At 48.6% G+C, this 13303-nt stretch overlaps 1 protein-coding gene across 8 annotated transcripts in view; it reads left to right on the top strand.

Annotated features, from left to right (window-relative positions):
• ANK1 (ankyrin 1) overlaps positions 1–13303 on the top strand; it is a 238122-nt gene that overhangs the window by 144019 nt on the left and 80800 nt on the right. For all 8 annotated transcript variants that reach the window (XM_070459729.1, XM_070459728.1, XM_070459733.1 and 5 more), the window contains exon 3: positions 13086–13184. In XM_070459729.1, the coding sequence (XP_070315830.1) occupies positions 13086–13184 (99 nt within the window). The remainder of the gene's footprint in view (positions 1–13085; positions 13185–13303) is intronic.

Raw genomic sequence — 13303 nt, 5'->3', positions numbered from 1 at the left:
GAAATGTAAACACAGTTTTTTCTTTCAGAGTAGAATAGAGCAGGTACGTGAATTTGTCCTGGCATCGTTGACACTCGAATGTGAATTCTCTAATAGGCACGTTTTTGGCATTTGTGAGAACCATCTTCCTAGGTTTCATTGTTTCGTGATTTTTAATTTAACAACAGATGAATATAGGGTGGTTGCTGAAAAAGTCACCCTTGATAGAAATACAGAAAGTCGGTCTTCTGTAAGTTTCCCCTTCTGCCCCCACGTCCCTCAAATTACTGTGAGCAGTTTGGCATGAGTCTTGTATCTTTCTCTGCATCTCTGCATGCAGAAACATATCTCTAGATTGTCTTCTGAGAGTGCATACAACTGTTTGATTCTGGAATTGTGGAATTAAGAGGAAGCAGGCTGGGACTTCCCTGATGGTCCAGTGGCTGAGACTCCACGCTCCCAATGCAGGGGACCCGGGTTCAATCCCTGGTCAGGGAACTAGATCCCGCATGCCACAACTAAGACCTGTTGCAGCCAAATAAATCAATATTTTTAAAAAATTTTTAAAAATAAGAGGAAACAGGCCTGCCATTTTGAAGACTCATAGACAGAGGCCCCGGAGGTGAAGTGACACGTCTAGACATTAGGAGGACAGCTGAGAGGCCTTCGTTCGGTATCTGATGTCCTTCCCCTGCTTCTGAGGGGCTGGCTCTTCTCATCCTTTTGAAGGGAGGCCGAGATCTCGGACGTGGATACTCTTTCCAGTCCATGGGAGGTTTTCTTAGCGGCCAAGCTGCATGTCAGAGTCCCATTGTCTCATTGCCCTGAGCTCAGCTGCCAGGCAGCTGAGCTGGGAGGCGGCCCAGGTGTGTGTCCAGCGAGGAGCGGCCAGGGGACCAGGTTGAAGCATCTCCTCCCAGAGCTCTCAAAGACATGTGGGTTTTTTGTTTTTTTTTTTCCTTCTTAAGATAATGAAAAGTGTTCAGGTGTTTCCCTCCTTGTGAATATCCAGTAAACCAGAATCAGAAGCAGTACCTGGGTCAGGAGATAAACTCCGATTGCGATAGAGCAGAGGAGGGGCATGCTCAGAGCTGGCCCTGAGCGTTCCTCTTGGACCCTGTGCCTTCCTCCCTGTTTCTGAGCTTCCCCGGTCCTGGACCAGAGTCAGGCTGGCGAAAGAGATGAAGGGTGATTTCCCGGCAGGGTGACAGCCATCACGTCGGCCCTTTCTGGCTTCCGATGCGTTAGATCCAGGATCATGTATTTTTAGCAGACCTTTCCCATCAAGCGGTCACACGATATCCGGGTCAGGAGGAGGCTGCGGGTGGGGGACCTGCCCTCCCATCGGCTGGTTCCCACGCACGGCTTAGGCTGCTCTCTGGGCTTTCCAGCCTGAAATGGTCTCTAGACTCTGGTAAAGGCGGCACCCCTTGGGCCTGCAGAACTCAGGAATGTGTGTGCTCAGCTCCCACACCATCTGGTCCTAGATGTGCAGGAACCCCAGTGGGCTGCCCATCCTCTCCCACCACAGCCAGCACCCAGAGTCATCCCCAGCTCGGCCTCGGCTTCTCCGACAGCCTCTGCTGCTCTTACCCCGTGGCTCCCTCCTACCCAGTCCCTGGCTTTGTTTTTTTTTAATTTTAAAATTTTGCACCTATAGAAAAGTTCCATGAACAGTACAAAGACTCCTCCGTCACCCAGATCCTCTGACCTTTCCTGTCTGTTGATGTGTAAGATGTACAGAGATGGTGTCATTCCCCATCACTTCTAAACATCCGGTGGGTACCATACGGAAGTCAGGACACTTTCCCGCATAATACAGGATCTCTCAAGGACTACACTTTGGGCCACTTGTCACGTCTTATGGGTCTCCTTCAATCTGGAATGCTTCCTCAGTCTTGGCCCGTTTCATCTTCTTGACTGTCTTCCATCCTGTACTTTGAACCCTATTTGTGTCCGTAGACGTTTCCTGGTGACCAGGCTGAGGCCATGCACTCTTGGCAGGATCCTGTAGAAATCAAGCTCTCTTTCCACATCCGAGGATGTTCACCTTGATATTGGTGTCTGCCAAGTTTTTCTTCTGTAAAATCATTGATTTTTTTCCCTTTGTGGTTGCTCAGTGTTTTCTTGGGGAAGAATATTCTCATGTATTGCCAATAGCCTGTTCCTCATCAGACTTCCAGCCACCATTTTTGGCAAACACGGTTGGTTCTACCAGCATCGGTTACCACTGTGATGGTTCCAAGGAATGCTTCTCCATCTTTATCATTCTTCCTACATTTATTAGCTGATATTCCACTGAAGGATAAGCTTTCCCTTCTTTCTTACTGATTCATTTTTTCATTATTTATTTATACCTGTTCAGACTCAGGAGTTCATTTGATGGGCTGTGGTCTGATACTCTCAGATGATAAAATTTCAATCAGGCCACTAGCAGGCTTTTCAATAAGCTGGCTTCTGTGTTCTCTGACGTGTCTGCATGATTCTTTGATTTCTTTACTTTAAGGCACAAGTTATGCCAGCATCATTTTGTACTTTCCCTCCCCCAGTGCTGAATCAGCCACGTTTCCAAGGCCTCAGTTTCTTGAGTGGAGCCTGGTATGTAGACACCAAAATCTGGTCTCTCACTGTGCCCATTGCTACTGCTTTTGTGTGTGTGCACACATCTGTAACGATGTCTACATCTGTCTCTGTGTGTGTGTTTAAAAATCCATGAGATCAGGCCAATACTTCTAATCTTAATCCAAGACCTCAGGGCTCTTCCTAGCCTTTCCTCTTTCCAGGTTTAAATTTCTTCAGACAGTGAGCAGCCTGACTCCACTGATTTACATCACCTTCAACGCACTTGTTTATTTGCTCTATGTACCCACCTCCCAAGCACTCCAGGGCATCCCCTGCCTCCTTCTCAGATGCTTCTGCAGGGCACCCCTCTGGTTCACCATCCTGCATCCTCAGATGCCAGCATCTTCTGGCTGGATTGGGGGGAGGGGGGAGCGGTGTGAGGGAAGGGAAGAGGAAGAAAAGGGAAGATGGGGACATCCCTGCTCCCTTTCAATTTTGTTTTTGTTTGGGCTGAAAACCTAATGCAGGCAATTTGAGGAGAGGCCCCAAGATTTACATTGTTGTAGTCATTTCTTTGTCAGCAGCTTCATCCAAGCCCTTATCTTGTGAGCCCAGGATAACAGTCACCTCATCTCTCCTTCCCCATAACCTCGGGTTGCTCACCGTCTCCTCGGCCTTTGGTTTCCATGGTCTCTGCCTCTCCTTCTACCCTGATCCTTTCCCTATTCCCCATAAATTAAAGGATTCAGAGGCGGGATGGCCACCATGTCGACCTTTTTGTTTCTCTCCAGCACCCCATTTAGATTCTTATTTCCTGCTCCGTTTCAGGGCTGCAGACCTGCAAATATATAATGTCAGTGATCTTGCTCCACAAATAAGAACCAATAATAGAGCAAAGCCAGAGGTCACAAATGCATCAACAGGTTGTTATTCAGGGAATTAAGCTTCTGTAACATAGAGTAGAATACTTATCTTCTCTGAACAGATAGAGCAAGCTAACAGAGGATCTAGACTGAGTGGGAAAGTAGGGTATAACATATAAGAACTAGGGGTATGATCCTGTGTGTGCACATCCTTGTCCTTTATGGGAGAGACTCTCACTCTTTGCTGACCACCTGAAGGCAAGTTACCTGAAAGCTCGTCCCTGGCTTCTTCTTGTTCCCCTCCGGGGTCCTTGGCTTCTTGGGTTTCTCTGCCACTACACTGGCCTGTTCTTCCAGGACTCCACTCCTTTCCTTCCCCATCAAAGCTTCCCCTGCCCAGGGCTCCATCGCCTCTGGCGGTAGGGCAGCCAAAATTAATCTGATAAACCCAATCAATAGTAGGGTAGTAGGTGTTTATGAATAAAAAGGCCATGCTTCCCAGTTGCTATAGGAGCAGACATCGCTTAGCTCAGAGAAAAGGGGTAGGGGCTGGAATCATGAGTTTGGGGGGGTCAGTGGGGTGGGAGGGGCAGGTGGGCATGAAGTCCTTAGAACACAGCCAGAAACTGTGCCCGCGGGGGCAGGACCAGCTGAGTGTGCTGGTGAAATACTCACCAAGTGTGAGAAAAGGCATGGAACAGAGCGTGTCCATGCAAGCACGCCAGCACCAGCCTTGGAGGTGTTCCTGGAGCTTCCAAAGAGGCAAAGGTCTCCGGACACCATGGCCTCTCCATTTGGAACAGTCCTCCACTCTAGCCAGGACGAGAGTTTGAATTGCCTGTGACACATCTACTGTATTTGTACATTAAGAAATCAATTAGCGTAATTGGGGCAATCAGAGACATGGAACAGAGGGATCATTTGCTGAGAACAAATGTCTAGAGTTGTCTGTTTTGCCAGTGGAATTTTTCACAGTTGGTACAAGAAAATACTGCAAATTAAATCATTCAGGCTGAATGGTTTTTTTTCCCTTTCTTCTTGAAAATGTTAAAAGAAACACAGCCTGGCTGAGATCTCCGCTCCCTCCCATCCGGCAGATTGCTGCTCAGAAGAACCCACTAAATTGACATTTTACCTGAAAAAAAAAAAAAAGAGCAAAGGCAAATGAAAAACTCCAGGTGTGCGTGCTTGGAATGAATATTTTTGCCAGAAAGATCCTAAAATGGTTGTCTGCTGTGTTAAGACCATGTGGGACAAGATCATATGGAGGCCAGGTGGCCTCAGAGACTCAGGATAGAGTTTCTAGGATGTAAAAAGCTTCGAAGAACATTGCTCCCACCCTAACAGCAAAAAAAGCCTGGATACTCTTCAGAATGACAGTTTTGCCTAAGCCCATCAGAAGGCTGAGATTGCAAGGCAACAAGATTGGCTGAATTCTCAAAAGGGACAAGCCCTCCTAGAAGAGGCCCCTGTTTCAGTTTTGGTAGATGCAGGAGAGAAAAGCAGTTGCCGTAAAGCTGAAGTCTTACCAGATTCTTGGCTAACAGGCCAGTGTGGCTGCAGTGTGTCTGGAACCTCAGGCCTCCACCAGGGGCTCCTGAGAAATACTGGAGTGAATCAGATCAGAAAGCATCCCTGGTGAACAGAGAGCTCATGACAGGAGAGCGGGTGTTGCCTGTGGCTGTGGGATCCAGGTGGAGGGGACCACAGACAAAGCCTTGCCTGCATTGCAGACTCTTCTTTTATGTGAAGCAAAAACAGACTCTCTCCCCTTCAGACCCCAGGCAGAAATCCCGTCTCGAGGGGAGAAGTAGAGTCAAACTGCCTCTGCTTTTGGTGAGGGTGGGAGACCTTCCAGCCCCAGGACACAGGCAGAGACCCCTGCAGGAAAGGGGGGGTCACAACCGCTGTACCCCTAGGGAGGGCGGGAAACTGGGGCCAGTAACTGTCTTGTACCAAGAAAAAGCAGAGATCTGCTTCTGTTAGGGGAGGAAGAGCAAGGAAATATCACTCAACACCAAGTATAGAGACAAGGCAGGTTTTGCTGCTAGAAGAAGAGGGGGAAAAATAATGGAAAAAAAAAACACCAAACACCTCCACCTTTGAGGTCCAAGAGCAAAGCCTGCCTAAGACTGAAGCTGGACCAGGACAGAAGAGAAGCTCCGTGCTCTGATCTTGTAACAAGGAAGAACATAGGACTGCAGGGAGGGGGGCAAGAGTGTGGAGAAAGACCCCAGTGGAGGCACAGGCGTGCCAGGATGGGCTGGAAGCTGAGGGGAGATCGGAAACACAGAACAGGCCTCTGGCGTCCCAGCTCTGCCTCTGGACTCAAGGGGACAGCAGCCTATGAAAGGCTGTGTGTACCAGGGGTCACAGAACACCCTGGTGCAGGCCAACTCCCGAGTGGATTGACTCAGCTCCCCCACCTTCACTCCTGTGCCAACAGCTTCTCAGAAGAAGAAGAAGCATGTCCATTTCCAGGCACAGATTACTTCAGTCTCTACTGTTCTTCTGTGCATGATGTCTGGCACTCAATTAAAAATTACTATACACACACAAAGTAAGAGAGAACAAAGCGTTGTCAATAGACAAAGCCATCAACAGAGCCAGACTCAGAGATGACCTGGATGTTGGAGCTATCAGATGAACTTCAACGGTGCTTAATATGGATCTGGTAGGAAAAATGGACACCATTCACGAACAGAGGAAGTTTTAACAGAGTGGGGAAAACTGTAGAAAGCTGTTCATCACTCAGTTCTGCCCCAGTCTTTGCGACCCCAAGGACTGTAGCCCACCAGGCTCCTCTGTCCATGGAATTTTTCAGGCCAGAATACTGGAGTGGGTTTCCATTTCCTTCTCCAGGGGGTCTTCCCAACCCAAGGTTTGAACCCACATCTTCTGCATTACAGGCAGATTCTTTACCATCTGAGCCACTAGCGAAGCCCCAACTGTAAGAAAGAGCCCCATGAAATGCTAGAAATTAAAAGAAAGTTTCTTGGCAATGAGAAATTTCTTCAACAGGCCCAAGAGTAGACTGGACTCAGCTGAGAAAAGAATCAAAGAACGTGATGATCAGTCTACAGAAATGATCGAAACTGAAGCAAAGGAGAGGAAAAGAGTAGTGAAGGAAAAACAGCAGAGCAGGCAGGGGCTGTGGAACAAAATCATTTGGTCTAACGTGTGTCGGTGGAGACCCAGAAGCAAGTGTCTTTAAGAAGAGGAATTTGGCAGGCTGGCGTTTGCCTGAGAAAGTCATATGTTAAAAAAATGGCCACAAGTAGCTACTGCTTTGCTCCTCGGCTTCTAATTTAGCGGAACCTTTTCCTCTATCTCCTTCTTATTTATCTTCTACACCCAGTTATTTGAGTGAAGAAATAGATGATTTCTCCCCCACAACTCCCCTCGATAGCCTGTCTGCCATTCGGCATGGAGTGGAGTCATTGTCGGGTTAGCTGGACCAGCTGAAAAGGTTCAAGGAAGACTCAGCAGCCTTTTACTCATGGCCAATGTCTTGGCAAATAGATGGGGAAACAATGGAAAGAGTGAGAGACTTTATTTTTGGGGGTTCCAAAATCACTGCAGATGGTGACTGTAGCCATGAAATTAAAAGATGCTTACTCCTTGGAAGAAAAGCTATGACCAACCTAGACAGCATATTAAAAAGCAGAGACATTACTTTGCAAACAAAGTTCCATCTAGTCAAAGCTATGGCTTTTCCAGTACTCATGTATGGGTGTGAGAGTTGGACTATAAAGAAAGCTGAGCACTGAAGAATTGATGTTTTTGAACTGTGGTGTTAGGGAAGACTCTTGAGAGTCCCTTGGACTGCAAGGAAATCCAACCAGTCAATCCTTAAAGAAATCAGCTCTGAATGTTCATTGGAAGGACTGATGCTGAAGCTGAAACGCCAGTAATTTGGCCACCTGATGTGAATAACTGACTCGTTTGAAAAGACCCTGATGCTGGAAAGATTGAAGGCAGGAGAAGAAAGGGACAACAGAGGATGAGATGGTTGGATGTCATCACCAACTCAATGGACATGAGTTTGAGTAAACTCTGAGAGTTGGTGATGGACAGGGAGGCCTGGCGTGCCGCAGTCCATGGGGTCACAAAGAGTTGGACATGACTGAGTGGCTGAGCTGAATGACTTGAAGCTCAAATTTAACTCCAATACAGCACACGGATCCTAATTTTAAAGGTGGGGGTAGACTACAGTCCGCCTCTGTCCATAGTTAGAGCTAAGAACAAGAAGATCTCAGAATTCACACCCTTCCCCTCTTCGGATTTGAGTAATAACAAATCTGCTGAAAGAAAAAGGTAGGATGAAATGAGGTATTTATTCATAAAAAAAAACTCTTGAAATACTGAAAGGAGTCTCCTATACAAATTAGTTGTGCCTCTAATGAGTCCGTTGCGCAACCTTCTTCGTGAACATATGTGGTGAACGCATTTTCAGGCTTGCAGTGACTTCAGCTGCTGGAGGTGAGGGGTCATCCCCCCACTGAGGCCACCTACTGAAGAAGACTTGCTGAAGTGGGCCTGGGGGTTTGTGCCCCCCTTGTATTCAGCTGCTTCACAGAAGAAAGAGGAGGGCACTTGATGAGACTGGCTGGGGACATGGTTTCTAGCATCTGAGCTCACGGGTTTGGAATTCGAATGCACCTTGCTGTTGTCAATGGACTTGCACCCCTGACTGTGTGCAGACTGCCCTGAAAAGACCTCCGTGAAGCTTTCTGACCCCCCTAACCAAGCATCTCCTTTCTCATCTCTGTGCTATGTGGTGTCCTATGCCTGCATTTGGGGCGTTTTTCACATGACTTCACATTTGTCTGTGCATCTCTTTTCTCTATAAAACTGAGTCCTTTGAGACTCAGGGTTTGCGTTTCAGGCCTCCCTAGCACGGTGCCTCGCACGGAATAGGTCCTCAGTAAACGTCTGCCGAAGCAGATGAAGTGTGTGCTCAGCCTGAAGCGACTGTAGCTGGGACAGGAGTTTGTCGCAGCCGTGACCTGTGTGATTTTACTCTGCGCAAAACTCAAGAGCCTTTTTGCGTACTTGTTGCAGCTGTGCCACATGGGGCTTACCCTGGGCTCCTGGTGAGGGTATTGGATTCAGATCATCCCAGAAATGGACTTGAAAGTGCCTTACGGTGACTGTGTTAGAAACGATCAAAGACAAGGTGAGAAAAATGAAGCCATCAAGAAGATATCTTTGAACCAGGAGCGAGGTGGAAGCTGAGTAAAGCTATTGGAGACGCAGATCTATTTAGACCATCCCTTGTCTTCTGCCAGAGTGCAGCTTCGGGGGGGGGGGGGGGTGGCATGTGACTTAAGGAGGAAGCAGAGGGGCTTCCCTGGGGCCAGGGCAGTGAATGAGTAAAATCCCGGGGACCATCTACAGCAGTCGTGGCCAGCCCCACAGGGATGCTTACGGTGACTGGGAAGTCCCTCTAGGCTGCCTGGTAATCACAAAGGGAAACTGTGCTTTCATCATCTATGAATAGAAACAGTAGTTCCTCAGGTTGAAAAGAAACAAAAACCCAAACCTTTTCTTCTGGGGAATCCGGGTTAGCTCTGTCTGTGGCGGTGCCCTAGAAAGGCTGTGTGACTTGAGCCAGTCGTTTGACCGCTCTGGGCCTCCGTTTCCTCAGCATCCAGGGATCTCCAGCATCCCGATGGACACCAGCCTTCTCTGGGCAGACAGCACGCTGACCCTGTGGCTCCAAAGAGCAGGGACAGTCACCCTGGGGCTTTAGCAGCAAACATGAGTGTTTTCCTTCTAGACTTGCCACTTCCCCAGCTTTGAGGCATATTCAGGGCCAGTAACTGCCCCAGAAGGTGACTGCAACCCACAGCACCACTGAAACCCCAGCAGTCAACACACAGACACACACATGCACACACACACATGCATGCACACGCACGCATGCACACACACAACCACAGCCGAGACCCCTGCGTGAGCAGACTGCGATTCCCATGGCCACACATGCCATCCCAAGTACTCATGTAACCATAGGGTGTCTGCACTCAGCACCCCGAACCTTCCAGACTAGGTGGCTGTTGGGTGTGTAGACGGGATTGCAGATCACAGTGCTGGGGAGGGAGGGGGTCTTCTGCCGTGCAGACCCACCCCAGTACTGGGTCAGGATGCAAAGCTGGAGAGAGTGGCTCCTGGGGCCACTAGCAGTTCACCTGACAAATTGCTTTTCTGCAAGTTTGTGTTTCACATCAAAGTGATTTGAACAGGGCTGGTGTACTTCAACCCCAAGCTCTTCCTCCTCCCCCAGATTCCTCTAGTAACAAACTGCTCTCTGACACTCAACCAGTCTCTCCTTTTCTGTGACCCAAACTGGCTCTGACCTGGCCTTTATCTGATAAACCCATTCACACTGGGGTGTGAATAGTTCACAGTTTTGGACCCTCTCTATCATGCTATCCAAAATCTGCAAGAGGAAGAAATCTCATGGAGATTTTCAGGCATGCATTTGCAAGAGGAAATGGACTTCCCAGGTGGCGCTAGTAGTAAAGAAACTGCCTGCCGATGCAGGAGATGTAGGAGATGCTGGTTTGATCCCTGGGTTGGGAAGATTCTCTGGAGGAGGACCTGGCAACCCACTCCAGTATTCTCGGAGAATCCCATGGACAGAGGGGCCTGGAGGCCTACAGTCCATATGGTTGCAAAGAGTCGGGCACAACTGAAGCAACTTAGCAAAGCACGCAAGAGGAAAAATTGCTCAGGCTCTCAGATCACCCACCTCCCACCCCCTCCACATCCCTGCCCCCACCAGCAAGGCTGGCTGTGCTGACGCGCAAAGATTTGGCCAACTGCACGCTATTCAGCGTGCAGGGCGGGGCTGTTCTAATAGGAAGTAGGCAAAGCTGCCCTCAAGCCTGCCGTCGGCTGTCTTCTGACCCCCAAGGCACCTGCTGTATTTGCCGCATCCAAGACCCCGACTTATGTCTTCGCTCTCCGGTCCCCCTCTCCCGTCATGAGGCACCTGCGTTGTGTGCCTGCAGTGATCGCTCAGTACTTTCCTCCGTGGTTTTAGCAAAGCAACAGGACCCATCTGTTCATGGGTGGGAACACTACCACTCCCAGGCAGAATATTTGTGCTTTAATTGGAATCTTCTGAAAATGATGCTCGGATGCAAAGTGAGAGTGGGTGTTTTGGGACCCCAAGGTGGAGCTGCAGAGGTGTTTGAAGATGGCTGAGTCAGGGACCCCTCCGCTCTCATCAGGAGGAACCAAGTCCCTCCATCCTGGCGGCGAGGGTCTTTCTTATCGGCCAGAGCCCGAGGTCATCCTGGGGCAGCCCCTGAAAGGGGATGTGTGAGAACAGAGTTGAGCAGCAGAGGAGACAGGAAGGGGCAAGTGGGAAGAAGGAGAATTGCTGGTGGGGAAGGAGGTGGGTGGAGATCACTGACTGATGAAAACCATTCTCTATGTGGAGCCAGGATTGCCTTCTCCGTTGGAACTGACAGCCATTGTGCCGTCATTTATCTCTGCTCTGAGTTCAGTTCAGGCGCTCAGCTGTGTCAGACTCTTGGCGACCTCATGAACCGCAGCACGCCAGGCCTCGCTGTCCATCACCAACTCCTGGAGCCCACCCAAACTCATGTCCATCGAGTCGGTGATGCCATCCAGCCATCTCATCCTCTGTCTTCCCCTTCTCCTCCTGCCTTCAATCTTCCCCAACATCAGGGTCTTTTCAAACAAGTCAGCTCTTCTCATCAGGTGGCCAAAGTGTTGGAGTTTCAGCTTCAACATCAGTCCTTCCAGTGAACACTCAAGACTGATTTCCTTTACAATGGGCTGGTTGGCTCTCCTCGCAGTCCAAGGGACTTTCAAGAGTCTTCTCCAACAACACGGTTCAAAAGCATCAATTCTTCTGCACTCAGCTTTCTTTATAGTCCAACTCTCACATCCATACATGACTCTGCTCTGAGTAGCTCTCTTTGAATTCAGCTTTTGCCAGGAAGTTTCGAGGCATCTGAATGCAAGGGCAGAAGAATCAGAGGCAGAGGGGGACCACTGGAGCTGAGCTGGCTCCTGACTCTAGGGCCCGGAGGAGCTCCACCAGGGCAGCTGGAGCTTCAACTGCTGACTGAGAGAGAGTTCTGCTTTTGTGGACTGATGGTTGGGCCTGAAAAATGTCAAATGTCTGCTTGTTTTTTTTCTCTCCCCTAAAATTTAACTGTCAGGCAAGTTTTGGTCCTATTTGAAATGCCATGATGGCTAAGGGGCCATTTTATTTCATTGTAGTATAGTTGATTTACAATATTGTGTTAGTTTCAGGTATATACCAAAGTGATTCAATTATATATGTGTGTGTGCTAAGTCGCTTCGGTCATGTCTGACTCTTTGTGACCCCATGGACTGCAGTCTGCCAGGCTCCTCTGTCCCTGGGATTCTCCAGGCAAGAATACTGGAGTGGGTTGCCATGCCCTCCTCCAGGGGATCTTCCTGACCCAGGGATCGAACCTGCATCTCTTACACCTCCTGCTTTGGCTTGTAGGTTCTTCTTTATTTTTTTTTCCATTTATTTTTATTAGTTGGAGGCTAATTACTTTATAATATTGTAGTGGTTTTTGCCATACATTGACATGAATCGGCCATGGATTTACATGTGTTCCCCTGCTTGCAGGTTCTTTGCTGCTAGCAGCACATGGGAAGCCCTATATATACATTTACATATATTTTCAGTTTCTTTTCCATGATAGGTTATTACAAGATGTTGAATATAAGCCCCGTGCTATACATTAAATCCTAGCTGTTTATCTGTTTTATATATAGTAGTTTGTCTCTGTTAACCTCCCACTCCCAGTTTATCCCTCCCCAACTCCTTCTTTGGTAATCGTATATTTATTCTGTGCCTGTGAGTCTGTTTGTTTTGGAAAGAGATTCATTTGTATTATTTTTTAGATTTCACATATAAATGACATATACTTTTTCTCTCAGACTTATGATATACCCTAGAACTATTTTTTAAATAAATTATTGGCTTTATCTTACTATTCTTATTATTTGGCCACACTGCAAGGGTTGTGTGCTTTTAGTTCACTGACCGGGGATTGAACCCACAGCCTCGGCAGTGACATCAAGAAGCCCTAACAGCTGGACTGCCAAGGAATTCCCGCAAAGGGCTATTTTAATACTAACTCTTCTGTGGAGGAAATCTTATAGCGGGATGATTGGTGGTATTTAGTTTTCAGATGACCTCCTTTCAAAATGCATTCTTTTGCTAAACATGTGTCTAGCTCTACAAATGCTTAGGAGGCCCCGGTGTTGCTGCTTTGCCATTTCTGGTTGCTGCTATGAAAATTAACCAGGGGGTTAAAGCTAGATCATCCCACTTAAGTGGTGCCTGCGCCCGGCTAAGATGTGAATTTCAAGGTCACTGCTGGTTTTATGAGAGCTTCCCACACTTCATTCACACCTGGGGGTGGGGGGGCTTGTCACCACCCTCTTTCTTTCCATCTGACTCGCTACAGAAACCCTGCTCTGGAGCTGGCCTGGCTCAGTCCTGAGCCTGTGCAGACACCCCTCCGGGGTCCCTCGGGTCTCCCCTTCCAGCCCTTTCACTTCCCCTCGGGGGCAGGGGCCTTGGCCCAGCCTCATGGACCGGCAGGACACACGGATCCTCTAACCCCACCCTCCCTGCCTCTCTGCTCTCCACAGAATGGGTTGAACGGCTTACATCTGGCCTCTAAAGAAGGCCACGTGAAGATGGTGGTTGAACTTCTGCACAAAGAGATCATCCTGGAAACCACAACCAAGGTACGTCTCTTGGGGAGCCAGAGCTTTCCCCTGAAATTCACATATTGCCCCAAACCCTCAAGCCGTAGAGACCAGTCCTTCATGACAGAAACCCAATCCTGCTTCTGAATTTCTCTCCT

This window comes from Odocoileus virginianus, chromosome 32, assembly GCF_023699985.2.
Source record: "Odocoileus virginianus isolate 20LAN1187 ecotype Illinois chromosome 32, Ovbor_1.2, whole genome shotgun sequence".
Lineage (NCBI taxonomy): Eukaryota > Metazoa > Chordata > Mammalia > Artiodactyla > Cervidae > Odocoileus > Odocoileus virginianus.
The sequence above is the reverse complement of the archived record's forward strand: the minus strand, read 5'-3'. Positions and strand labels throughout refer to the sequence as shown.